Source organism: Emydura macquarii, unplaced genomic scaffold, assembly GCF_026122565.2.
Source record: "Emydura macquarii macquarii isolate MOO-44397 ecotype Brisbane River unplaced genomic scaffold, CSIRO-AGI_Emac_v2 contig_450, whole genome shotgun sequence".
NCBI classification, from domain to species: domain Eukaryota; kingdom Metazoa; phylum Chordata; order Testudines; family Chelidae; genus Emydura; species Emydura macquarii.
In genome coordinates, this window is record NW_027130587.1 from 13,279,286 (window position 1) to 13,307,095 (window position 27,810).

General features: G+C 37.0%; 1 protein-coding gene across 15 annotated transcripts in view; it reads left to right on the forward strand.

The window, feature by feature from the left end:
* NF1 (neurofibromin 1) overlaps positions 1 to 27,810 on the forward strand; it is a 147,641-nt gene that overhangs the window by 49,895 nt on the left and 69,936 nt on the right. For 12 of the 15 annotated variants that reach the window (XR_010917991.1, XR_010917990.1, XR_010917993.1 and 9 more), the window contains exons 25-36: positions 1,152 to 1,268; positions 1,881 to 2,062; positions 2,170 to 2,381; positions 3,257 to 3,418; positions 5,266 to 5,369; positions 6,509 to 6,644; positions 11,604 to 11,666; positions 16,377 to 16,535; positions 17,638 to 17,735; positions 17,901 to 18,047; positions 18,545 to 18,691; positions 19,117 to 19,227. Coding sequence is in view for 10 of the 15 variants with exons in the window: in XM_067538044.1 (XP_067394145.1) it covers positions 1,152 to 1,268; positions 1,881 to 2,062; positions 2,170 to 2,381; positions 3,257 to 3,418; positions 5,266 to 5,369; positions 6,509 to 6,644; positions 11,604 to 11,666; positions 16,377 to 16,535; positions 17,638 to 17,735; positions 17,901 to 18,047; positions 18,545 to 18,691; positions 19,117 to 19,227 (1,638 nt within the window). In the remaining 5 variants the exon portion in view is untranslated. The remainder of the gene's footprint in view (positions 1 to 1,151; positions 1,269 to 1,880; positions 2,063 to 2,169; positions 2,382 to 3,256; positions 3,419 to 5,265; positions 5,370 to 6,508; positions 6,645 to 11,603; positions 11,667 to 16,376; positions 16,536 to 17,637; positions 17,736 to 17,900; positions 18,048 to 18,544; positions 18,692 to 19,116; positions 19,228 to 27,810) is intronic. The other 3 variants (XM_067538042.1, XM_067538040.1, XM_067538043.1) reach the window with 1 other exon arrangement.

The window sequence follows — 27,810 nt, forward strand, 5'->3', positions numbered from 1 at the left end:
GTCCTAGTAAGGCTTTTAGACTAAGATTATAGTCCTGAAATTGTATTTACCCAGGTCTAGGTGCTTAATCCTACTCCTCTTGATGTCAGCAGAATTTCATTGACTATTTGGAGCAGGACAGATCCTAGGTGTGTGTTTGGATACGTAGACAAAATGAGTTACATAAAGTTAGAGGAAATACATACTCTGTAATTTGCTATATTTTTGGGTGAAGTTTTAAATATTTAGTTTGATCATAACTCACTGTCCAAATCTGATGTACTGCTTTGTGCTATACTGTAGTACATAGTTTCTCAACCTATGGTACGCGTACCCCTAGGGGTAGGTGAGACACAGGCAGGGGGTACCCAGGGAAAAACAGAGTGAAGGTGAGATGTACGGCAACCCCGGGTTTCTGGGGGAGACGTGCGGCAGCCCTCGTTCCCCACCCAGTCACAGCTACCAGCTGGCGGTGGGTTGCGACTTGCCCAGGTGGCAGCCTTCCTCCCTGGCTCAGAGCCCAGTGCCCAGAAAACTTGTCAATTTCACTGCCCTAGCTGAGCGGTGAAATTGACATCTAGGATGGCCCCAGATTTTACCAGTTAACCTCTTTTCCTGTCTCTGTCTCTCGCCCTGCTTCCCTGTCTCTCCCTCGCTCCTTCCTCCTCTCAAATCTATGGCAAAAAATTTGGCGCTGCGCTTTATGTTCCCCAGCATTAGCATGCCGCTCAAAGCCTCCTAGCTTTGGCCAGCATCACCTCTAGCCCAGGTACATACTTGAGTTGTGCACCCCTGGTTATAAAGTTGGTAACCCTACCCACACTAGATCTGACATCTGTCCTATCATGGCCTTATATACTCAGCCCTTCTTCCAACATATAGCTCACATTAGTCTGTAAACATAAAATCATGTGGAAAATTGAGTGTTGGGATACTTATTAAAATTTTCAGAAGTTAGTGGGTATTTGCTACTTAAAAGGTTGAGAAACACCCGCTGTAGTACACAGCAGATTTTTTTAAATGTGTGGAGCTTTTAAAAAAATGTGGTAAAGAGAAACTTCAGCTGCAGTTAGGCATAAGAAGAAAGATGACTCCTTAAGTAATCCATCAAAGGAAAGGATGGACTGGCCCTGTTTAATTTAACTCTGTTTACTGTTTAATTTTTGATTCAGAGATCTAGACCAAGCAAGTATGGAAGCAGTGGTGTCTCTTCTTGCTGGGCTTCCACTACAGCCTGAAGAAGGAGATGGTGTTGAACTGATGGAAGCCAAATCCCAATTATTTCTTAAGTAAATAGTCATTTTTAAACCATTTCAGTTATACTGTAACTAAAGGCAGATACCTTATTCTGTGTTTATTATGAAACAAATTTATTTTTAATCTTGCAAGGGTTAATTTTACTCAATGAGTTGCCTCAGTATATTCTCTGAGTTTGCACATCTCCACCTCAAAAGCTTAAACAAACACTTCAATTTTGCAAAAGCATAAATATTTGGAAAGCAGTCATTAAAGGTAACTTTGTTTTCTCTAAGCATGTGTATATGCTTATTTCACAGAATTAGCTTGTTTAGATTTTAATTTTATGGATGGAAGATATACAATCTTTTAAAAAGGCAATCCCATGAAGTTCAGTTGCCTGGTCTGAGGAATTCTGTATGCAGGCTTTGTGATTCTGCTTTCCCACTCTCACCATAACATTTTTAAAAGCTGTAGTATATAATAATAATCATAGTAAAATGGAAAAAAGGAGATACCCAGTTGTTCTAGTTAGTATGCTAGCACTTCTGGGCGGTGTACAATAGTCAGTCTGTTTTATATCCTAGACCAATCTGCTGGAAGACTATTGACTCTGTAAAATTTGTCTTACTGATCCAGATCTACAAATATCGTTTTTGTTTTAGATATTTCACTCTATTTATGAACCTTCTGAATGACTGTAGTGAAGTCGAAGACGAAAGTGCACAGACTGGCGGCAGGAAACGTGGAATGTCTCGAAGACTGGCTTCCTTGCGACACTGCACTGTGCTTGCAATGTCCAATTTACTCAATGCTAACGTGGACAGCGGCCTTATGCACTCAATAGGTAAATTAGCTAGAAACAACTTGTATGATTTATGCATGAAGGCTTGAGCACTTAATTAAGTATATGACTTCATTATGTACGTCTTTATTTTGTTACCATCTCATTAGGCTTAGGTTATCACAAAGATCTCCAAACAAGAGCTACATTCATGGAAGTCCTCACCAAAATTCTACAGCAGGGTACAGAGTTTGATACGCTAGCAGAAACTGTACTAGCAGATCGGTTTGAGAGATTGGTGGAATTGGTCACTATGATGGGTGACCAAGGAGAGCTACCAATTGCAATGGCTTTGGCCAATGTGGTGCCTTGTTCGCAGTGGGTAAGTTGATTCACATATCCAGTTATGTGATATTTGTTAACCCTGAGTGCATTTTGTTTCAGAAGATGTAACCTGCCGAACTCCTTCAAAAAGTCTTACATAAGAGTTGGAATTAAACTTACTCTTCTGCCAATGTAACCATAATGTTGAAAGAAAAGTCTACTAAAGAAATGAAGGGTTGAGGCTATCCTGTTATGCCTATGTTGCAACACATGGCCTTATTCTCAGAGGGCTCTACAATTGTGGTTGGGTCTGCTTTGCTAAGAGCTTTAGTCTAAACTTAAAGCATTGTGCTAGATTTTAAAATAGTACTTGAAACAGTAATTATTAGCCTGTAATGGTAAAATAGTTCCTCCTTGGCCTTTAATGTTACTTAGTGTGGGGACTGTTAGTGCATAAGTACTGTAATGCCAGAGTAGGTCTGTATTTTAGTAACCTACTGTGCTTTTTCCCTGATCCCCGTCTGTGTTCTGTTACACAAAGGGTGAATCCATTTGTCTTTCATCTCAGGCTCCCAAGTGAGATGGTTTTAGGAACATATTAAAGAACCTGCCATTAACCTACCAATTAGAAGTGGAGGAGTGGGATGAGCACACTTTAAGATTCACTGGCAAGACTTAACAGGGGAGTTCATGCTTCACCCTGTGCTATACAAATTTTATTGTGGTCAAATATTTTCAAACAGCACAAACTCATAAATGGGACAAAACGTTAAACTAATGCAAGCTAGAATACTTGAGATGTAAATTGTCATTGGCCTCTTTTTCTAGTGCAGGATACATTAGAGATATTTGGGGGGGTGTTTCACAGTCCAGCTTCTTTCCTGCTTTGACACACTGCTGGTCAGATTAACCTCTTTATTGGTGTTCTTTAAGGATGAGCTAGCTCGTGTCCTGGTCACCCTCTTTGACTCCCGGCACTTGCTCTATCAGCTGCTTTGGAACATGTTTTCTAAGGAAGTTGAACTGGCAGATTCCATGCAGACTTTGTTCCGAGGAAATAGCTTGGCCAGTAAAATAATGACATTCTGTTTTAAGGTAAGTGATATGATCTTAAGTTCCTCTTATAAAACCCGTTTGAACAGTGAAAGACTAACAGGAAAAAATGTATTCATGCAGAAATGTGGAATTGCAGTTGGACTACATTAACAAAATCTGAATAATTGAAATAGATAATTGAAAATAAGATTGCACTCCAGTCATCAGAAGTAAGTTAACTTCATGGCTGTATTTGTCTACTCAATCACAGACAACTCTTGAAAGTCCATCAAAATTCCATGAAGTTATCTTTTTATAAAGGTGCATGGTATCTAATTCTTGGAGATCTCACATGCCTAGACCTGATTTGGGGTGAGGTAATAGAGGGGAAACTTTCATGGAGACTTGATGAGACACCCTCTTTAGTTCAGACTTCAGTTTGGAGGCCCCCTTGAAAGTTTCCAGGGAGCCCAGTGCCTCATCCTGCATGGTGCATCTGTTTCAGAGCTACCAGGGTAGAAGTTGAATACAATAATGGAAAAGCTTGCATAATAGATGTATTTATAGCAGACTTAGTAGACTCATTCAAGTCAATGATCATTAAATACAGGGAGAGTGTATTATTTCCTATTTGAGGTAAGTGGTCGGACTAGATAATCAAGAGATCCTTCCTTATCCATCTCATAATATTGTAGGATCTGTTAGACAGTCATTGCAGTCTTCTGTCCTAGTCAGAATATTTAAATATATTTTAATTTGGTTTAGTTGGAATCTGCCCAAGCAATAAGATGGGTGATTCTAGAAAAGCAAAACTACCCCACTGAAGAAGAATTGGAAGGCTGCACACATAATTTTGCATAAGGCTTCTTTCTCCCTGTCCACACAAAGTCTGGCCTTTCTTCAAATAAATTCTGAATTCCAGTTTAAGGACTTGTTAGGAACCAGGTAAACAGAAATTGTGGTATTGAGTTGATGTCCTGTAAGCAGGAGTTCCATCTGTTTTTAAAGAGGATTGCAACATTTGATAACTTCTGCTTTAATTAGTTATTTGGGAAAAATAGCTTATGGAAATGAATGTAGAAGTCAGTTATAACTTTGTGTTCCAGAAGTGATCCTATGACATACAATTTTTAACTTTTGTATAATTCTGTCGTGTGCCCTAATCTGACTAATTAAAGAACATTCTTCATGTGTTTGTCAAGTCAAAGCAAAAGCTACAAAAAAAAATATTATCTGGTAGCTGTTTCATCAGCCATTTTATTTAGAAAGCTGTGGAGGAGTATACAGGTTTCCTTAACTTGTTCAAGAAATATTTCCTCTTCCTGTGCATTCAGCTCATAAGAAAATAACCATTTGATACCCAAGTTGCGTAGATACTTATTTTAATAAAGCAGTGATGATGAACTTGGTATCTTTTTGATAGGCAGTCAATAGCTTTAAGTTAGAAGGATGCTCTCTCACCAAAAAAAAATTTATTCTAGCACTTATAAATGAGAGAGGGAGTGAATTGTATTCATATGTTTTTCTTATTGTACTAATTTGAAAGCTTGTTTACTTGCTCTAATTCAATGTACTTCAAAGTGTAATATAGTGCTTAAAACCTCTTAATGTATTGGTATTTGTGCATAAACTTCTCAGACAGGAAGGTGATCATTCTAAGTACTTTTCAGATTTCTGAAGCATGTGTTTGCTAGTGTGTATAGCATTCCAGCTATAAGAACTACATAATCTCAGAGAATATATTTTTAAAGATTGATTGATTGTACAAACACTTTAGGGATCTGATAATTCAGTGCAGGAAAAAATAGAATTAGTGTATAAAGCTTGACATACTCAGTATTTGCAAATATTTTTGTGCTTTGAGATATGCTGGCCTGGCCAGACAGTCTGATGTATTTTTTCCATAGGTATATGGTGCTACATATCTGCAGAAGCTGTTGGAACCTTTATTAAGGACTGTCATCACATCCTCTGAATGGCAACATGTCAGCTTTGAGGTGGATCCCACAAGGTTTGAAATGTGAAATAATTCACATAATTATTTATAAACCTGTTTCCCATCCAGACTAACTTGATAGGATTCATTTTTTCCTAATGCAAAATTGTTTTTTCCTTCCTATTTCACAGCTTCCTTTGCCCCCTTCACTTCAGGTACATAGGCACACATGCACAAGCTGCCTTCCTTATAGCCAGGAAGGATTGGGCCTGGTTCTCCCACACAGGAGCTCAGTGACCCCAATTCTGCCACACACTTATATGGGTCACGGGGGAGACAAAAGGGGTAGATGCCCCTTGCACATCTCCTCTGCCACAGCGTACCTGAATATGGACCAGGAAGTGTCTGTCCTGAAATGTGACTCTTGCCCATAGCACTGCAGATCACCGGCTCTAAGCCATTGATCCAGTTGCTCAACTAAGAATGTTTTTCCTTTTACATGGCCTACTTTGTCTTGATTTTTCCCATGTCGCCACATTATTTATATCAAATGTTTAGATGATTTTGTAATTGCTTTTTTCTAACTCTGTTCTGTAACTCTCCCGATTTTTTTAAAATTTTACACTAGCTAAAATAGCTTCCCCAAAAGATAAACATCCTCTTCCATGCTTATATCAATATCTTTCACTTTGGGAAGAGATAAATGAACACATTTATAAATACCTCTTCTACGTGTATGAAATATACCTGTCTGTGCCTACCTCAATAACTGCTTGAACTTTCAGTAAAACCATGACCCTGGCCAAACTTGTTATGTATGCATATCCTAAGGCACAAATAATAACTGCCTTTGTGGAGATGTTCTAACCTTTATTATATAATTGCTGGACTTCCCTTCCTACATAGGTGTATGAGACCCTAAAGTGTGCATGCATAGTTTGTAAGGGGTATTAGAATGAGAATTCTATTATCATGGTTTTTTGCTAAGTTGTAAAATGCCCTCATATTTTTGAACTACATTGTTCAAGTCATTCTGCTTTTTAGATTAAATCTGTTGTGCAGATGTTTCTATTGATAGGTCCTTAGCATTTACAAGACTGCTAGTATTGTTACACAGAAATGTGGCTGCTCTTGAACATATAAGAGCAACTTGTATGTTTTTTTTTAATGGTAACATTTTGAAAGCTTGTCTCATATTTATGGATCTGTTGCAGGTTGGAGCATGCAGAAAGTCTTGAAGACAACCAACGAAGTCTCCTGCAGATGACAGAGAAATTCTTCCTTGCAATCATTAATTCCTCTTCTGAGTTTCCACCCCAGCTTCGTAGCGTGTGCCATTGTCTGTACCAGGTATGCCTACAGTTGGGGTTTCAATCTTTAAAGCCTAAATTTTGTTGCTGAAAAGATTGTAAAGGTCAGAATTTCTGGTTTTAAACCTGTTGCTTCATGCCATGGGCCAATCATAAAGTTTTGTATGAACATTTCTTTCTTTTTTTCTTTTTTTTTTAAATGGTTTCCAGGGGTTTATGGTACAACCATGTAGTTAATTCTCCAAGATGAACTTCAGCATGCATACTCTTAGCCTAGGGAATGGACAGTGTTTATGGGGCTGGCCTGGCAGACCAGAGGTAACTCAACCTGTTGCTAAGCAAGGAATCTGAGTTCACAGCTGAGCACCTGGAGCTAATAGGGGTGGAGATCATCTTGGCTTGCTCTAGTGCATTTGCTAGGAGACTAACTGCACAGCATTGGTTAGATGTGAAGGTAAGAGTGCAGCTATTCTTGCCAGAAGTGCATAATGTGGGGCCTTTGAGGGTGAGGGCAGGAAAGAGGGAAAGTCCGGCAGGTATGGCGGAAGATAAACAAGTGTTTTGAATTTAATAGCAATGTACACATTTACGTTCTATACTGGAGAGACTGCCCCTATTAAAATCCATTCAGCTAATAGATTGTTTGCTGTACCTCATAGTATCCATCAATCAATCTTTAAAAAGAGCATAAGTATTAGCTACATAGATGTTAGCTGCATGAATATAAGAGCTGTTAAAAAGCCTGCTTGGTCACTGAATTTAAATAGTTGTCTTCAGTCTTCTACTTTAAGTGCAGTAAGTGCATAAACTGTTATCTTTGAAAGTAAAACATAACTGTTTTTCTATAAAAACAATTATCCACTTTAGTTCTGCAGAAATATTACCTATTCATCAGATATGAATGAACAAAACTAACAGTTTAAAATGTTCTTCATTTATTGTGAACCTGGTTAAAATGGAAAATATCACACAAGCTTTGCAGTCTGAGGGTCTAACTTTATTTTATGCAAAATTCCTATGACTTTCAGTAGAAGCACTGTTGGATCTGGCTTAGTTTACTCCTGTCATTTAAAATGAGTTTTAAATTCCAAACTGATGTTTTATCAATAAGTTTAAGTTTAGATTGTCTCAAGCAGCTTATCAACCTGAAATATTAACTCCCTACCAATATTTTGGCATTATCTTAGGACTCTCTCTTGCATCTAGCAAAATATGCAGACTGAGGAGGTGTTCTGTCTGTGAGCAAAAAGAGAGAGAGCCAAGCCAGTGCACCATTGTCTTTATTCCTTTGTCCCACACGTACTGTCCTCTCTCACCAAGCACTTTCTGAAAGCAGATTTCTCTAAGCTCTTCTACATATTACAGCATTCTCTGTTGTGAAGCTGTGTTTTGTAACAGGAGGGAAGGTGTCAAGTTCATCCATTGGCAGATAGGACACTGATAACCTTAAAAAGGAAGTGGTGCAGCATATGTTTTGTGCATCTGAGTTGTATTCAAAGTATAGATGAAATACCCATGGATTAAAGGTGGAATGCGTACAAATAGGGACAAGTAAGGAATAAAATGATGCAAAAACGAAGACCGCATCTTCAGTGACTTTTGTGTTGAAGTCAAGTACAGCAAAGAATCAATCAATTTGGCAGCATGCAAGCCAATATGGAAAAGGGAAAAAAATACTTTTTTATAGCAAATAATCCTATTTTAAATTACGGGAGAACTCACTTTCCTGAGCTATTCGTCTTTAATGAAAGAATTACATATACCAGGAATACTGCATCACTGTTTTCTACTTATTGAATGCTCCTTCTAGAAATGTAATTTCTTTGGCTTTCAAGGTTAGTGTTCTGCAAACAGTGCATTGTTTTTCATGCTGATTGAAAATATAGGACTTTTCTTGACTTTCTCAAGATTATTAGGCATCCAAAACAAATTGAGCAAAGATTATTTTATTTTTTAACTTTCTAGTCACAAATCTTCAAGTACAAAATGCCAAATAAGGGGAATAAAGAGAAATGCATCTATTTCACAGTCAAGTCATTGAAAGATATCTCTAATCAACTCTTACATTTACATGGGTTTAGATCTACAAATATATATTTATAAAATTGTCTTATCATTCATTTTCTCCCTCTCTAGTGGTGGTATTAGGAAGTTGCATCCAGTGTAGCTTAAGGGGATGACAGGCAGGTTTCCTTTCAAGATGAAAATAGATACTGTTTCATGGGTGATGCGTAGGGGTGGTTTAAGCATTATCGATTGACAACTTTACATAAAACTTTGATTATTGTTTCAGTTACTTGACATTATTTCCTCTGGTCGAGGGCTCTGTCTTTTGTATCTATGTCTGAACTAGTTTACTATATGCTATTACTAGAATATTTTCAAACCTATTTCTATTTCAGCAATATTTTGTTAACATTTACATTTGTTTATGTACAAAAGTTTTCTAGTTTAATTCCATGGCTTTACTGGAACATATACATTGAGATATTGCCAAAGAAAATCCTACAGAAGACTACTAAGAAACATTTTTACCTCTCACCTTTTGGAGTATTTATGTACCAATTTGGTTGCTCTTGGAACCAAATATCTCATTGGACTTCGCCAAACAAGTGCAAATGAGATTAATTGGAAAAATAAAATAAAAGAAAGCAGTCTTCATCTGGCAATTGACAAATACTTGGGGTCTTTGAACAGTCTGCTGTCTTCAGCCTGCTGTAAATAAGTCTTGATCCTGAATTTGTTGTGAATAGCCTTTTACTCATATTTCTTTGCCCTTTGCCTCCCACTTTCTCCTCCTTACACCAAATGTTTGGTTTATCAAAATGTTCACTAGCTTATTCCCCTACATTCAAGTACTAGAGAAATGTGAAGAGGCTGGCCAAGACTAAAGAAATGAGAATTATGTCTGAACTGTCATACTTTGTTTATGCTACATTATATAATTCTACTTTTAGAAGGCTATGATTTATATTTAACAGATTGCCCCCATACACAATAATTTGATAGGGAAAGAGTAAAACAGTATTGTAAAAAATAATTTGTAATTTGGCTGAGAAAAAGGAAAGCAATTCTTTAAGCAGCCTCATCAAAATCCCTGCTCTCCCCCAGCATGAAATGTATTCAATCTCGCAAGTAGGACTAATTTTGCAATATTTTTTGTACTTATAAATGGAGTCACAAAAATAGATGTGCAGAAAATACTAATCAGAATTGATTCTGAAAATTAATTGCCTTTAATTAATGCAACAATCTCATTAAAACATAGATTTAATTTGGATAGTAGGGACAACACGGGACAGCTTTTGGGGTGGTAGGAATAGAATCCATAATAAGAGGTATTTCCTTTTTGTATAAATCACCAACATGTACCTAATGAAGTCTCTGGTTATTGTGATGGTTAGTACACGTGCTCACTCATTTTCAGGTAGCTTATTCCATATGTTGTTGTGTAAGACGGGAAGCCAAGAGCAAACTCGCTCAACATACCATTACCAAAAAGTGCTGTCTGGCCCGTATAAAGAGCAGGACGGGGCTGTGATTTGCTACAGAAATGTATTACCTACTTACCGTGTGTGGGGCAGTATCGATTTCTGAGAATAGCACTCGAATTTCTTGTTAGTAAGCATATGGAATAGAAATTTGAGATGATCTTGTCACAACTTTTCAGTTGTGAGAAGTCCTTACCCCAGATTTAGCAGTGTGAAACTCCCTATTTTGTTAGTAGATGCATTTTGTGCTGGACTGTTCGTATGTGCTAGAAGGTAGATAAATATGAAGGGGATTGGAGATAAAAACTTACCTTTTAATTTCCACCATTCTTCTTTTATTGGAGGTTACAAAGACTTTATGGTATCTACTAGAGCCCTGCATGGGACTAGTGTAGAGCCTTTCAGCAGGACCAGGGTCCCGCAGGACCTGCTGCCATGATAGCAGGAGGAGGTGGCGGTGGGTAATGCGGGATGGGGTGGGAGCGGGATTAAAAATAGTCCCACCCAGGGCTCTAGTATCTACCTGAATTATGACTCGTGTTTGTTTGACTTTTTTTTTTAACAGTGCATTGTAAACTTCCTTGTAACAAAATTCCAAATTGTAGTGTGGTACATGATGTTTCCTCCTTAATGCTATTTTATTGTATTCTGTACTGACGGTTACTCCTGCTTTATTCAAGATAATTAGTTTCGGCTAAAGTGGACGACATGGCATTAATCTTCACGAGTGAAGTTCACCCCTATGCAGAGGGAACAGCACACGAGGGCTATGCTCCACTGTCTGACTTAAATCCTAATGTGAGGACTTCAGTTTTGCATAGTCTTTGGGCTGGCCCCTTTGACCAGCGATGAATTTCAGAAATAGACATTGTCAAGTCAGAGCTCTTGAATTTTAAATCTGTAGCAGTTTCTGCATAGACCTGCTGGTTTTCTCAGCCTTTGTTTACAGAAACTTTCTGCGCCATATTGTGCGGCTATTGAAATAATTTAACCCATGATTGTGCTCTTATAATGTAAAGATTAGAAAATTATTAATACGAATCATACATTAAACTAAATTGAAGGACACACAGAGAAACAATGGAAGATTTAAACCTAAAAATTATTTTTAAAAGTGATGTAGATCTTCTAAAAGTTAAACCTTTGAAATATACTATTTAAAAAAATATTTTGGGGTATGGCAAAACATGTTTTGAAAGATGCATATAATAATTTATGCCTGATGTATATCACAAGCAAATTTTAAGCAGTTGGACTTTTTACCTAGCCAGAAATAGTAGAAATGATTGAAACCCAACATTTGCTTGCATTGTATTTAGTGCTTTGTGAATAAGGTGTAGTAAAATAAGTATGTGGAATAAAAACTCCATCAAACTTTAGTTTATATATTTCATTTTTTGTTACATTTGTTACATTTTATTGTGTAATTTATGTACAAGTCAACATTGTTTTTTGTTGCTGTATGTAGTTGGTGCTGTGACTTGTTTGTGCTCATCTCTGTTCTGTAGGCAACTTGCCACTCTCTACTGAATAAAGCTACCGTAAAAGAAAAAAAGGAAAACAAAAAATCAGTAAGTTTGGAGAACTTTTTATTAGCCATTTCTTTCAAAGCAAAACAAAAGTCTTTTGCTGTTTGTTCAGAACATCTTCACCTTAGCCTATTTGACCTTCACTGTAAAATCATTCTACTAATTCTGGCACAAAAATAGCTTTCATTTCAATTAACACTGGAATTAAGTATATTTGAAATATTCTCTGTGTGCCTACTGAGTCAACAAAAAGGCATATTTAACCTTCCTGCTTGGTGTTCTGTCCTTACCACCATTTGCAATTATATATAAACATTAAAGAAAATTACTTCTAGACTTTAGGAAAATCCAGGTCTGCTTTGTTATTTTAACATCTTGGGTTGTAGATTTATTTTTTTTTCCTGGAAGGGGGAAAAACGCAGGTTAACACAAATAGTATACTGAAAAGTAGTTTCACTTCACTGTCATCTGAATTGTTTTTTATTTATTTTTCCGTTAAGTTTTGCATTGTGAGTAACCAATAAAATGTAGCATTGGTGTGTATATACAAAATGTGAAAATCTCCCAAGGTAAGCCTCTTATCAGTGAAAGAAAATAGATTTTAAATTGACAACTTAGTACTATGCTTTCACTTTCCTTGCAAGAAAATGTCTATTAATATAGTGATGTCATTGAAAGTTAAGATTTATTGTGTCTTGAGGGTGATCTCAGTCTACAACGTGTGAATACTATGGCAAATGAGACGCATAGATGGAGAATGCAGGTTGAGCATTTCTATGATTCTCTCCCATATTTTTTTGCATTAATTTATCAAAATCTTGATCATGTTTAAATGCAAAAAGTGTGATCTGCATAGGAGTATTCTGAAAAAAATAAGTTAATCAGTGATTGAAATCATGAGAGTTGTGGATGAGTTTGTAAGTGAAGCAAAATAGCCTTTAATAAATGCTGTGTGTTAATGGTATATTTTCCATGGCATTTCAGGGGAATTAGAAGTTACATGACAGTCCCCCTGGGTTAAAAATATCTTTAGCAGGGTTAGGTTTTATCCTAAAACTATTTTTTTAAAAAGGATTTAAATCTAAAAATCTATTTGTTGAACTACAGAATCTAGGAAGATAGATTAAATATTCCAAATTTTACTCTGGGAAATGTATTTTTGCAAAAGATAATTTACATTAAACCATGTATCATTTATTTACTCGCTTCTGTTTTCAAAAAATATAATAATATTCTGTGTAGTGAGTCTATATATGATTGTTTAAACTTTACATTGCAAGGATAAAGGCACATTCAAAACTTTTTAGAGGAAAATTTGACCTTTCTTAATTTTATCTGATGGAGAATTATTTCTAGCCCTAACATTTTTCTTTTCTTTTCTTTTTTTTTTTAAATTTTAAACCACCACACCATTGCCATTGAGAGAGAATAGATATTTATCACTACTCCTTTTGATCCAGGAAAAAATGCTGTCTTCTGCAGGCTCTTGAGCAGTATTTATCTAACCTACATTATACACAGAGTCAGACTGATAAATTTTCAATGATGTATGCAACTGAACACTATTAATAAATACTGGATGTCTGAAGCAAAATTATATATTTATAAGAACATGAACTACTGCGATTTGAGATTATTAAAATGTAAATTGTTTTTAAATATTGCAAAATTTCATACTTTAAGAATTTTTGGTCAATAGTGGTTAATAGAAATTAAACTTTGTTGCTGTTTGTTGATAGTCTGTTTTTGATTGAATTTTAAACTTTAGTACAGAACTCATGATGTTTTAATGGATTGTGGTACTAAAAAATCTGCAATGTGATTGTACTATTTAAAAGACACTGCCTATGAAATTAATATTCATGTAGTCTGACAATGTACATTTATTCTATTCTATTGTTGGTGGGTTCGTCGAGTTTTCAGGTTCTTGGTACTAGGGGTATTTGTAAAAGTAGTGGTTCGATAACTAAAACTATTATAAACAGGATAAGTAGCCTATTTAAATACAGTTCCCAGTTTGTTTAATTTACTACCCAAATAGTTGTATTTTAAGTATAATCTATTAAATTTTCATGCATTATTAATTATGCCTCTTCATCAGCAAAATTGACATCTTGCAGATTTCTAGGTTTTTACATTTTGAAAATGAGTTCTCGGGCCTGTGGAGCTTGCACACGTGTTCCTTGTAATGATGCAGGTTCAGTGCCACCTCTGGGAATCCTAAACATTGACACCGTGTTCATTTTTTAAAAGGCATTTATATTGCAGATTGAAGTTCTGGCAGGCTGAGATGTCCCTGAGCTATTGCCTGATTTTTCATCGTTGACTGTCTAAAACAGCGGTTCTCAACCGGGGCCGCGAGCTGTTTCTGGGGGGCTGCAAGCCCTGGTGCCCTGTGGGACAGGAGCCCTGAGCTGCCTCCTCCATCAGCTCCCTGTGGCACTTAAACCCCAAAGTGCCACTGCCCTCCCCCCCTTTGCTGGGCCTGGAATGTTTATGGCATGCGGGGGGGTGGACCCTAGGAAAGAGACCGGTTGAGAACCCTGGTCTAGAATATATCCTGGTGAGCTTATTGAATTTCATGGGTGTTCTCAGAGACCTCTGCTACAAGCAAATGAGAACACAACGCTGATCCGGTTCAATCTGTGCTGTCAATTACTTTTTTGAAGGTATCTTTTCCACACTTAACAACTCTTTTATGCTTTCTCCCCATTCCATTTTTTCAATATGCTTGTAAGCCTAAGCATCAGTAATATTTCATAGACAAAAGTTAATGAGACTTCTGAACCACCCTTAAAGGGATTTTCTACAGTCTTCTGTTCCGGAAACCAAGAACAAGTAAACTCAAAGACCAAAGAACCTAATACTACAAAAACTCATCCCAAAATTTAGGTGGCAGTGTCACACCATGGTTGTTTCAGCTACATTCACAACAGCTTAACTCCTCATGAGTCCTGAAAACTTACATTTGCAGTGGCAAGATATCTCTATTTGTATTAAAATCACATTATTGCTGCATTCCCCTTTTCACTTCCCTTCTAAGCAATAAGTTGTAGAGTAGTACTTACTGTTTTTCACGGACTATTTAGAAAAAAAACCACATGCTCCTAGATCTAGTCATTGCATTCCCTGTTTCCTTCTTGGGACCTTAAATAGAACTTGATAAAGGAGCAATCCTAAAAATATAAAGCCTCAAATATTTATTTGTAGTATATTCTTGACAATGTTGGTTTTCCAAATTAATTTATTCCTATAGCCTGCAAGCATTTTATATGTAATCCATATTTAGCAGGATAATTTCTTCATGGATTAGCTATCCTCAGTTTCATTCATTTTAAAATCAAGCTAAATTTTAAGATTTTTAAAATTTAAGATCAAGCTAGTGAAATCTAGTTCTGTATTAAAAGCTCTGTGTACCGAGAAAAACCCTACTGGTGTATGTGATGACCTGATTATATGTCAACCTGGGTAATGTCTAGCCTCCTGCTGTTTTATGGAAAGGTGCTTTAAAGATCTACTGTAAAGTTTGAAGGACATGAACTTTCATATCTATAGAAGTAGCTATCACCATACTCCCCCACAGGAGATTTTTCTAACATCCCATAGTATAATTTTTGCTGATGTTCTTTAGATGCCATTTCAGAAGTCTGAGTAGTACATGTAGGCATTTAGCAGTCTAGAAGGTACTCCTCAGATCTCTACGTTTCTCATAAACCTTATTCCAAAGATTTTCAGATGAACTGATTTCCAGTCAACTTAGTGCTCTAAGCAGTAATAAGTTTTTATGTTCAACCCCTAAGTTAACAAGCCTTTTATTTAGTTAAATGTAAAGATTCTTTAGTTAATAATCCAGAAGAGTTAGTTTCTCTGTCCATATATTTAATCCTGATAATTCTACAAAATATCCAGCTATTTTGGACTGGATCCCAAAAAGTAGTATTTAAATGTACAATTTTTCAGCAAATTCTGTCCCCATCTTTATGTGATTCTGCTGGGTGCTGAAGTTGCTAAGGGAAAAGGGTAAACGTGTACAACTTAAGAATAATGCTGGATAGCAGAATTCCTCTTTACCAATATAACTGATCTCTTCTTGATCATTTCATTTGGCGAAAGTGTTGAAATGATGCGTTATTTCTCTTCAAGTTTTCTTTCAGGTTCCAATGAAGTCTCTTTCCTCCAAGGTTAAAAATACCCAAGAATCATTATAATGTGAATTTTAATGGTGAAGAGGCTTCTGTGAGTAATCTTAAAAATGTAACTGGACAAATAAAAACCTGACAAATTAGAAACAATACTCTTCCCATCATAGTATATATTTGAGCTGCATATGTCAGGGTCCTGGAATAATTGTCCATGTTAGTACTTTAAGTGACTAGTAATTTTTAAACTACTACTTGGATTTGTACAGATTTGAACCTCTACTAAATAATTTCACCCACATGGGGATGGTTGTATGAAACTTGCAGTAAAATTATGCACTGTCTTCTTTAAACATCCCTTTTCCCCTTGCACTTATTTATGATGGTGTTATTCCTCTTAGGTGATGAAGCCATTATAACTCAGGATTAAACAATATTCTCGAATCAGCATAATCCTACTCAGATGTATTGATCCTGCATAGTCATATTTATGGTCTGGAGTGATTGATAAATCCTTAAAATTGCACTACAACTAAACACTTTTTCCAGCTTTCCTTCCTCTTTTACTTTAATTCAAACTGTGTCTTCATAATTCTCAACTTGACTTTTTTAGGTTGTCAGCCAGCGATTTCCTCAGAACAGCATCGGAGCGGTCGGAAGTGCCATGTTTCTAAGGTTCATCAACCCTGCAATTGTCTCCCCTTACGAGGCAGGAATTTTAGAGAAAAAGCCTCCCCCTAGGATTGAAAGGGGCTTGAAGTTAATGTCAAAGGTGAAGCATTGAATTTGCTCGATGCTGTATTTTTATTTAGGCTTACTGTGTTTTCTAGCTGATTTAATTTGGCTTTAATGTTTTGTTTGTTTAAATAGCTATAAGGAGACTTAGCTAAGCTTTAAGTTTACTATAGCCATGACTTCAGTATTTAAATGCGTGCATTTTCTATTAATTTTATAGCTAATTTGAATCACAGTTTCTGAACTATGCTTAGAAATACATCGTAATTCTAATGTTCAGGCTTTATATCAGTCTAGTTCTTGAAGGGAAAGATTTGTATAAAAGACATGTATTTGGATATCTCCCAGTAACCTGAATATAAAAGAGCCATATGCTGTTTGGCCTCCCACCTATATTGCTGTTTTTTCTTCTAAAAATCTTGTCAGAATAATTTTCAAAGCCTCATGAAGATTTTGAACTTCAGTGGATCTACATATCAGAAAACTCAGCAGTGTGTGTACCTAGTGTCATGTAAATGTTTTAATATCCAGTACGCTGCCAAGGCCTTTAAATATACCTACATAATCTGCATAGGAGAGGTGATTGAAAAACCAGTAAAGCCATAATAAGATGACTGCTGCCTTTTAACGATTTTGTGATTGAAAAACTCTTTCTGTAGACTTGATTCAGTTAGTGACCACTAATCAGTGTAGTTGTGTGAGTACTGAGAGTTTGGGGGAAGAAAACACCATTCCACTGCCACACAAGGAAGAAATACCGCTTCACTCTTCCAGCCAACAGGAAAGGCAATGCAGTGAGCTTGTTCTGACCTGGCTGTAAATGCTTCCTGTCCATTCCTGTACATTTTTCACCTTCTCAACACCTGGTGAAATGGAGCTCTTAAAGGGTCAAACACACTTTCCAGCTAGCCGGTCAAAGACCAACTTGCATAAAGGTTGCAATGGGCACAGTCTATGGAATTGAAATTGAGTTGCTCAACAGCCTTTTTTCTTTCTTTCTGTGTCCTGGGGATTTTTACAGGTAAATAGAAATGGATGAATCTACCATAGTGGGAAGAGATTGGCACAGCTGCATAAAAGTTTAATGTGTAAAACCTTTGTGTGCCTTTAACAATTCCATTTTCTGTTTTATTATTTAGATACTTCAAAGTATTGCCAACCATGTCTTGTTTACGAAAGAAGAACATATGCGGCCTTTTAATGACTTTGTAAAAAGCAACTTTGATGCAGCACGAAGGTAATCCTACTGGTAGCTTACCTGAGAAATCTTTGCCATACATGTTATGTAAAAAATGTAGAAAGCAAACAGAAAAATGCCTTCTCAAGGCCCTGTAACGTGTTGTAAGTCTGTTGGGCTGATTTTACCCTGCTAATCGGAGTTTGGTTTCCTATCTCCCTTTAGGTTTTTTCTTGATATTGCATCTGATTGTCCTGCTAGTGACACTGTCAATCACAGTCTCTCCTTCATTAGTGATGGCAATGTACTTGCCTTACACCGTTTGCTTTGGAACAATCAGGAGAAGATTGGCCAGTATCTTTCCAGCAACAGGTAAGAGATCTGAATAGTATCTGTGAGGGAGCTATTGATGCGTTTACAGGTCAAAGTGACAAATCAATTAATTCACATCCTGGTAATTGGCACAGGCAGTTTGACTTTCATTCATTTGCTATTACTTAAAAGAGCGTTGTACTCAACCTACTTCTCTTATGAACTTTTGTCTGAGGGAACCATTAGCTTGCAATATCTGTAACTTTCCATTGCAATTCTTCATATTGCTGTTTGCCACTTACAGGATATGCCTATGTCTTATTCATTTTGAGACCTGTGCATCAATCATGCTGTCTACTGTGAACAGATTTCTTATGGTTCACTAAACACTGCAATAAAAACTTCAGTAAATACTTTAACATTCTTTATTTGCTTAAAAATAATGGGAATTAGCAACCAGTTCATTCATGGTAAAGGGAGGTTACTGGATAAAAATCAGGAGGGGTGCTGAGAGGTTACGTAGACTTTATCTCTTGTAAGTAATATATTGTCTCTAGGGACCACAAAGCTGTTGGAAGGCGACCTTTTGACAAAATGGCTACTCTTCTTGCCTACCTGGGTCCACCTGAGCACAAGCCTGTGGCAGACACACACTGGTCCAGTCTAAATCTCACCAGTTCCAAATTTGAAGAATTTATGACTAGGTAATGGAGCAAAATTGGTGTTTGTAAACTTAAAGTTATGAGCCTTGTAGTTTTGTTGTAGCCTGTGTGTGTATATATATGTGTACTTACATGCCTAATGAGGTCTTTCTGGGAGTGGGGCAGGGCGGGAGTAGAACCAAATTTAAAATATTTCATTTCTTTTCCACTCGGAAACAGAAAAGGTATTTGTAGAAGTAAACTCCATGAGGTGTGATTTCCTTCCCCCACTCCCCCCCCCAAAATGTCAGCTCATCAGTAAAATGGAAAACTCTAAGAAAAGAGATGGTTTGTTATTTAAAAATTAGCTTAACAATAGTTAATGAAATATTCTGACAGTTTTTAAAATGCAAATGTGCAGTTTTTTGTCTAGATGTCTATGAATGAACTATGTCAATGTAATATAATGTAATTATGCTGATTTCTAGGCACCAGGTACATGAAAAAGAGGAGTTCAAGGCCCTGAAAACGTTAAATATTTTCTACCAAGCTGGGACATCAAAAGCTGGCAATCCTGTTTTCTACTATATTGCTCGGCGGTAAGAAAACATCTATCTTTCCCTTGTCTTATAATAACCACTATAATACCAAAATAAGCAAGTGCATATAAGAAAGATATGTCCTTCTCATCAAACAGGAATTTGTGAACATATCTCAGATTTGAGGTGAGAATATACTCTTGTGGCCATACAATTTTCTGGATCAGAAATATGTCAGTATAGATTTTATGGGCACCCATCCTATAGTGTCTGAGTGCCTGTCGAATGTATTTAGAGTTCATTTTGAAAGGTTATGTTTTACTTTATGAAGTGAAAAATTCTGAGTCAATAAATATGAAATTACCCCATAGTGCAGATAGATGGCACTAATACTAAGTCATAGCAATAACTTCATAACTTCCTTCTCTTCAGAGTTTATTGCAGAAGTATAATTGGGAATTAAATGCAAAACATGTCATGGAATAAAATTTTGAAAAATACTTAGTAGTAGTAGTAGTAGTAGTAGTAGCGATTTGAAAAATACTAATAGTAGTAGTGAATATTAAAACCGAAGACTATGCAAATTTTAACTGTGGTCTTTCACCATATTGGAACAATTCACTAAAATAAGAGATGATTTTTGCTACACTAATGTTGAAGGTTTCAAGAAATATATCTGACAGAGGATTATTCTTTTCAAATTACCAAGGTAAGTATTTCACTGTCATCTCATTTTTAATTTTACACCAGTTTTACTAATATTAGTGAAATTCTTTCAGTTTAACATAGTTATGCATAACTAAGTTTTATTACTTATTGTTGACAAAGGATTACACTTTAAGCTAAACATCAGCAAAAATCCAAACCAAATAAAGTAGCAGTCTTGATCTTGACAAACAAAAAACCATATGTGAATGACAAGTGGAACGTATAAGGATTTGAGACATCAGTGTCTCCTGCAGAAGAACAACTATACAACTGTAAAGGGAACATGACTTCTTCCTGTGGTTATCTGAGTTTATTAGGCCAAGACTTTTGGTCACTATTAGAATTGTGTACAGTGAGCACATGAGGATAGGTGTGTAGGAAATAGAGTCATGTTTGCATAATTTGGCTTTTGTAGGGGATACATATACTTCAATATGTAAAATGTAGCTTGGTAAAACAAGTGTAATGAGACTAATTTCTGTAGCTTACAAATATTTGTAATACATTTGGAGTATGAGCTCTATTTGACAATCAGGTTTGATTTTTGTTACAGTGGAAAAAGTAATAGCTGTTACATATTTTTAATATAAAATGCTTGGACATTTTGATGATGATTTGAGAAAATTTAACAACTTTACACACTGAAAGTACTTATTCAAACGGGGTTATTAATCTAACAACCGTAATTATAGTATTGCTACTGCGCCACCATATTAAAACTCTCATAGTAGTGAAGATCATATTGAAATGATAGAGGTTAATTGAAGTCAGAATGGTGATAAATAGAGAATTTGGACTCCTGATCTTGATTGTACTACCAGTGATTAGGAAGTAATGAACACTATTTTTATAACAATTCTGCAAGCAGTTACATTCACAACCAGATGATGGACATAGTAAAAGATGCAATAGTTATGAGAGTTAAGATAGTAGCTACTGAGCATCCATGCTGCATTGTGCCTACACTATCAGTGACTGTTCCATTATTTGGTTTAATGCTGGTTCCATTAATAGGTTTAGTGGTGGTCTTCGGTGCAGGGGGGCTGGTGGTCGTGGTCTTCGGTGCAGGGGGGCTGGTGGTCGTGGTCTTCGGTGCAGGGGGGCTGGTGGTCATGGTTGCTGCTGCTAAATGAACCTCATTTAAAAATATGAGAACCAGGACAACACAGCACAATTTCAACAGCATCTTCTATCTGTATTAAACGTTTTACATAGTTAGCATTGGCACAATGTCTGACATTCTTGAGCTTAATATGAAGTAACATTTTTTAAAAGAAAAGAGCTGTTTATGTTAGGTTAACTGTTAGGAATATTAACTGATTCAACAGAAAAATAATCTAAGATAGATACTTATGTTCTATCATTTTTCATCATACTTAACTGTACATTTAGTATATTTCTTGCATTAAACATGCAGTGATGCAAAGTAGAATGACATATTTTACCAAGAAAGACTCTCTAACACCTCTTGTAAAATGACAATATTTTTTCGTCTTTGTTTCCAAGATAAAATTACTCTCAATTTGTAGATACCAGTGTAAAATTCCAACAATAAGCTACCTTCCCACTGTAGATGTTTAGTTAATTTTGCCACAAGATAATAATCCATACCTTTTTCCAATTTCAGTTTCTTATGGTGAAAGTTAATAACAGCTTCTCAAGGACCTCTATGAGTGCAGCCTCTAAATTTTCAAGTGGTTTCTGCCATTTATATATAAATTCCTGAAGATGTCATAATAGGAGCTAACAAATAGTTGGCTCCCATGTTTGCATTTGTCTGAGTCTCTAATTTCCAGAGCAACAAACATAAACATAAAGAAAATTCTACCCGACATCAATGAAGGAAGTAAAATAAATTTTCAGGCTTTTTCCTCATTCCGGAATACTATGACAGTTTGTAAATCATCACAACCATCCCTACACCACTTAAAGGAAAGAACATGCTACATACTATTAAAGTATCTGTGAAAGTACTAAATGGCTGAATACTTGCAACTAAATTACTTTCATAGCTAAAAGGCTGCTAGGTTCAGGGAGAATTTCAGTGCAAGAAATCCATTCGTGGGGCTTCTTGGGAAATGAGAATGTGAGGCCTGTTACAACTGCATGATTAAGAAGTCAGCATTATTTTAATAACCCTTTGCCCTTATGTTGCATTTCACATTTTAAAATGACTTCACACAGGTTATTTGGTACAGCCAGGCATGGTTTATACTTGTGTAGAAATTAGTTTGAACTGGCTATCCTTTAGGCCTGTTGTATGCTTAGGAAACCTCTTGGCATGACCTTAGCTAGGGAATGCCGCCTCTTGTGAAATTGGGTTCATCACTTTCCTCCTGGTGTGAGGCCTATAGTGCTGAGAGGGGAACCACAGGAGAGAATGCTAAGAGGTCAGCATTAGCTTTATGTAGGGAAAATCCAAGGCTTAAAGGGGACAATGCTGTGGAGAATTGCCTTCCCATGACTCCATTCCCCCTCAGCCTGGCTATGCTCCTCACCACGATAGAAGGGGTTTCCGTGGAGTTGGAAGGAACAGGATGAATAATGCCATTGAGGCGCCAACCCTTTTACCTCTTTTAGCAGAAATGCCACAATTTTCTGCTGTCCAAGATTTTTCTGAAACTAGTTTTCTAGATGGGAAGATAAGGTAAATGTCCCATCTGTGGTGTGCAGCTACTCTGGAAAACACTTTCATGAGGACTTTGGGTGCAGTTGCAAGGCTGAATGGGAGTACCCTATATGAAAAGCAGCCACGGCCTAGCGCACATCTGAGAATTTCTGTAGGAAGGCTGCATATTGATGTAAAAGAAAGCATCTTTCATATTGAGAGCTGTGAACTATGTCTTTTTCTAGGGATGGTATTATCAATGCCAATGTAACCAGGTGGGATTTTATCTCGTGAATAAAGACATTGTCACCCCAGGCTGAGGATGCGCCTCAATCTGCCCGTCTTCCTGGACTAGAAACTATATGGAAAAAAATATTTTCCTTGATGTTGAAGGGTACATGCTTTACGGCACCACCTTGTAGTAAGGAACGGGAGAGAGGAGCTTCCAGGGAATGGGTATAGGTCTAGAGAAAAGAACATTGCAGAATCAGTTTCCTCCATTTCTTCTTTTACCTTTTCCTTCCATGTGAGAGCCATTGTATTTCAGCCTCTTCCACTCACATCAGAAGTCGGGACCTATTCTTAAATTCACATCTCTGACATCTTTTAAACCCACTTGGTTACAACCAGCAATAAAAGGCTGTTCATCACATCTTTCTCTTCAGATTTTCCCCCCGTCACAAACGGCCTCATTTCATATCAAGGAAAACAGAATTCATAAGTTACATGCTCCTCCACTCCAAGCAGGAAATTAGGCATGCAAATGTCATGGATAGACAATCCATCTAACAAAGTTCATTCTGTCTGGGCTATTGCTATGCAAAGGAACAGATCCAGCTCCAACATATACAGTATGGCTTCTGTAAAATGACTTGAGACATTGTATGTGTATTCCTCACTAGTAATGTAAGAAAAAAGCCATGTAATTTGAAGAGAAGAGTTCTTTAATTCCTGGAACTAATTGAGGTGTGTATACTGTATAGTTTATTGTATGACACATGCATAACATTTACCAGCACTTTATCTTGTATTACTGTGAAAGCACAGAAGTAAAGGTGTTTAATTCATTACATTAAAGTAATGTTATAATTCTGGGGAAGAATGAATAGCATAATCATTCAGGGTTAAATGGCTTCATGGCAGAAGTTTTCTAGGGACATGGTACATTGCTGTTCAAGTTTGTTACCAAACATTGAGAGATTTGGTGCTGAGATGTGTGAACTTTTTTGAATAGACAGATCTATTGGACACTTAAGTAATCTAGTGCTTTTACTTAGTGCAGCAGTTAAAATCTGCTTAACCCTTTACTGTCTGACAGCTGCCCAATGGTTGCAGTGGTATTCATCATGGTTCCATTGGAATGCTGGCAGTTAAAGGGAAAATAATCAGTATGTAATGCACCTTTCCACATGCATTTTGAGAGGTAATGTGCTGAAGGGATACCATTGACATGGTTAGGCCCAAAGCATCACTTTCTTGAAGGAAAATAAATCCAATAAGGCATCCCTACAGAGAGGAGGACAGAATTTAAAACTTAAATAGTTTTTAAAATGTTAATCTCTTGTTCATTGGGAACCCCAAAAACTGTTTAACATCTGTATTTGTAAGGCATCCTTACTGCATGCCTCTTGCTCTAACGTTTTCTTGGAGAGACACTTATCCCATATATACTTTTTATTACCGGGGGGGGGGGAGAGGAAGGGATATTGTCAGACTGAGGTATCAAAAGAGGAGGTGCGAGCAAACTGATCAGCAGGTCACGTGGACTTCATGATATGCATTCAAGAGTACTGAAGAAACTTAATTTTTTTTTTTTTTTTTTTAAGTAGCTGTGCTGCTAACAAAGATATGCAGTCTGTCACTAAAATCAACTACTGTACCAGAGAACTGTTCTCATCATGCACTTTTAACAATTAAGTCCCGTTTTTGCTTTTTCAGCACTTGTCCTGGGTGAACAAATACTATCTGAAATTGAGAGAGATGGTCATAATCTGGGGGGCAATGTGCAAACTTGTTGAAGTAAAAGCTTCCTTTGTGGTGCACCAGGAAAAACTTGAGTTTAGTTGTTTGTTTGGTAACTGTGGTTTCCATTTGTTGAACTTCACAAAGTTTGTCACTATTGCAACTGAGAAACATTCAGTGTGCTAATAGATATTCACCATGGGGCTCAATCTTGTAAGGTGTAGAATACTTAATGGAATGGGTGGAGGACCCCAAACTTCAATAGCAATTGAGGATGTTTCTTCAGTGCATCACTAGATGCTTGCAGCACCTGACAGGATTGGACCCTGAGTCCTTGTATTTTGAATATCTTAAGATTTCAATGCTAAGTGAGCAATCTTAATACCATTTGAAATGCATTTTCCATATGGATTTGGACAAATTACTGAGAAAGGTAGTAAGCTTATTATTTGAAATGTAAAATAAGTGTTGTCCAGTGGATAGTGCGAGCAACTTTCAGAAGGCCTGCATTCTTATTTGATGTGCAAGTCATTCAATCTTTTGTGCTTCCCTATCTGCGAATTAGGGATAACATGGGCTTATGATCTTTGGATGAATGTTGCTATGGAAGTGCTAAATTCTGTTAAACGTTATGAATCATGGTGATTTATATGTGCATTTCCCCTTCAGTGGCAGTGAATATAGTCCTGCAGCTATGCCACCTAAGTCTCACTGTGACTTTACTAGAAATCTGAAACTGTGATTTACCAGAAAACTGAAGTGCCATCAAGTCTGGACAAGTCAGTGATGGGCCAGGAAAAGCCAAAGGGACTACAAGGAGCTGTTGCATAATGCGTACCCACGGCCATTTGTTGTGTAGCGATCATTGCACAGTTTCATTGTTTTATGTTCTACTGAACGAATGTATAAACTTAGTTTCATAACATGCCCGCAGGCGGGAGTGTTTGCCTGTCAGGCAATCAACAAATTTTTAACTAATAGATCCTAAGATCGGGTGTGTAAATTTTAATCTTCTTTTATTCCTACATAAAAGTTGAAAAAGGTTAACACATTAAGCCGAGTAGGAAACATTACAGTCAGGATATTTTTGTTGGGAGCTCATTGGTATTTGAGGATACCTTGAAGTAGGAGAACTCTAGAAGAAAAAAATAAAGGCAGAATTTATTTAATTCCACTTACTATTCCCTCCCTTAAGCAAGCCAGTATGTTCATCCTTCTGAACTTCCTAGTATTATCCAAGTAATAAATCAGACAATCTAATATCTCCCAATTATGTGATATTTAGCAGAATCAGACATAGTTGCTCCTTTTCCAGTACTAAAAAAAGCAGGTTTTAATATATTCAGCTCTTTTCTTCTAATGTACATTGGGGAAACATACTCAAATTTTACTAGGAGATTAACATTTTTTTAAATTTAGTGGTCATGGAAAAGGTGCCCGTAGGCTGACAACCCTGGAGATTAAATTCCTCCACAGAACCACTGGAATACAAGTGGCAGATTTCTCCAATTACCATTTAATGTGCCTCAGTCCTCACCTGGAAGGTCCACTTTTAGGAGTGACAGGTATTGTTTGGTTTCCATTCTCATTACAACGTTGGCCTCTGTGCTGTCAACGCTAATAAGTCGTTTTTGTGAGCTTGTCCATTGGGAACTAAACTGGCACTACCAATGTGTTTATACATAGCCCACTGAATAGTAACTTCTCATTATTGAACTGGATTTGAGCTGTGATCTAGAGGTGAAAGGCTCCGTCTCCCATTGCCATAGCTCTGTTCCATCAGCATAACAATCCTGAATAATGCCTTTGCAACAAAAATCCTGTGGTTTCTGGTCCACGTGGAGGCCTCCAACCCCTTGAATTGCACCCAGGACATATTTCTCTCTGTAGCAATAGACATACAGTGAGACAAGACTTTACCCCTGGTGAACGTATTGCGTCACTGAGATGCAACATCTTGCAGGAGCTTATTGGCCGTCTTACGATACAACGTTGGCAGTAAGTTATTCTGTTCCTATCTAACACAACCAGAATCAGACTCCTTGCACAATACTGCCATGTTTTTGGTGAAGATATTTTTGCATTTCTTGCCAGGTACAATATTTTAGCATCCAAATATTGTATTACTAGGTGGTTGATAAGTGGATCTCCGTCTGTGAAAGTGTGTATAGCAGGGTGCAACATCCATCACACAGGAAAAAAAAATTGGCATATGGTTTTAAAACACCATCATTTTGCCCTGTAGAGTTTTATTGACCTTAAATTTATTTTCCCAGAAAATATTGTCAAATAGCTTACCCCAACCCTTGCAAACTTTGAACTACATACCCACCTCCTCACTAGAGGAAGTGCTTAGTCTCTTCCTAACAATCCATACTTGCCGTTCTAGCTATTTAGGATAATTTTTAGCGCAGTATTCTTTTCTGCATCTTACCCCTTATACTTTTCAGTTGTTAGGAGGTCTCAGTCCAAAGTTTTCTTAATACTAGAGTGGTCTTCAGTGCTTTCCATCGTATACAACTAACTGTAGGAAGTCACAACAGTCCATCAGGGTTCCTGCATCACACAAGACAACTGCTTCACACAGCAAACTCTGGTCGCACTATCCTTAATCCACTTGTTCAAAAACATATATGGGACTGGCCCACGTTATCTGAGGACCCCCTCATCATCACAGCCTCCCATGGCAGCTCCATTCCACTGGATCAGTGGAACTATCAGCCTCAAGACTGACTTTGTAGGGTTGTGTGGACTGTATTTACTGTAATTACTTACTGCGGTGGCTGTAAGTCGACTTAATGTAGGTTGACTTACGTTTCTAGTGTAGACATGTCCTGAGTGTCTTAAGAATTTGTCTAATGGAAGGAGAAGGTAAGTGTAGAGAACAAGTTGTAAGATACCTTTTCCCCCCAACTCTGTACTATGCTGCTTGTGTATTTTATCAAATTTTGTACTTTAAGAAGGGACATTTTATAAAGAAAAATAGACAGCTCATAAAATTGGAGGGGTGGAATGAAATATCCTTGTGACCTGTCAGATAGTTGTGGATGACACTTAAAATGTTCAATTCGGCATATCTTGGGAAGGGTGGAGGCTATTGGGAAGGCTAGAGTGGGGAAGGATTGCAAGGACAGTCACTGTCATGACTGGATCCTTTTCAGAACTGATTAGCTGAAAACATTTGTGGGTCAGATTGTAAGTGGAAACTCAGGCTCATTTTTTTAAAACTGGCTTGCTATTCTTACTTCAGCCACTAGACTGAAAATCAAGAAATAACTGTGTAATTATCCAGATTTAATTTTGTTTGCTCGGCAGTGAGTAAAACTGGATATTAAATATAAAGTGAGATTGCAAAAACGGACAAT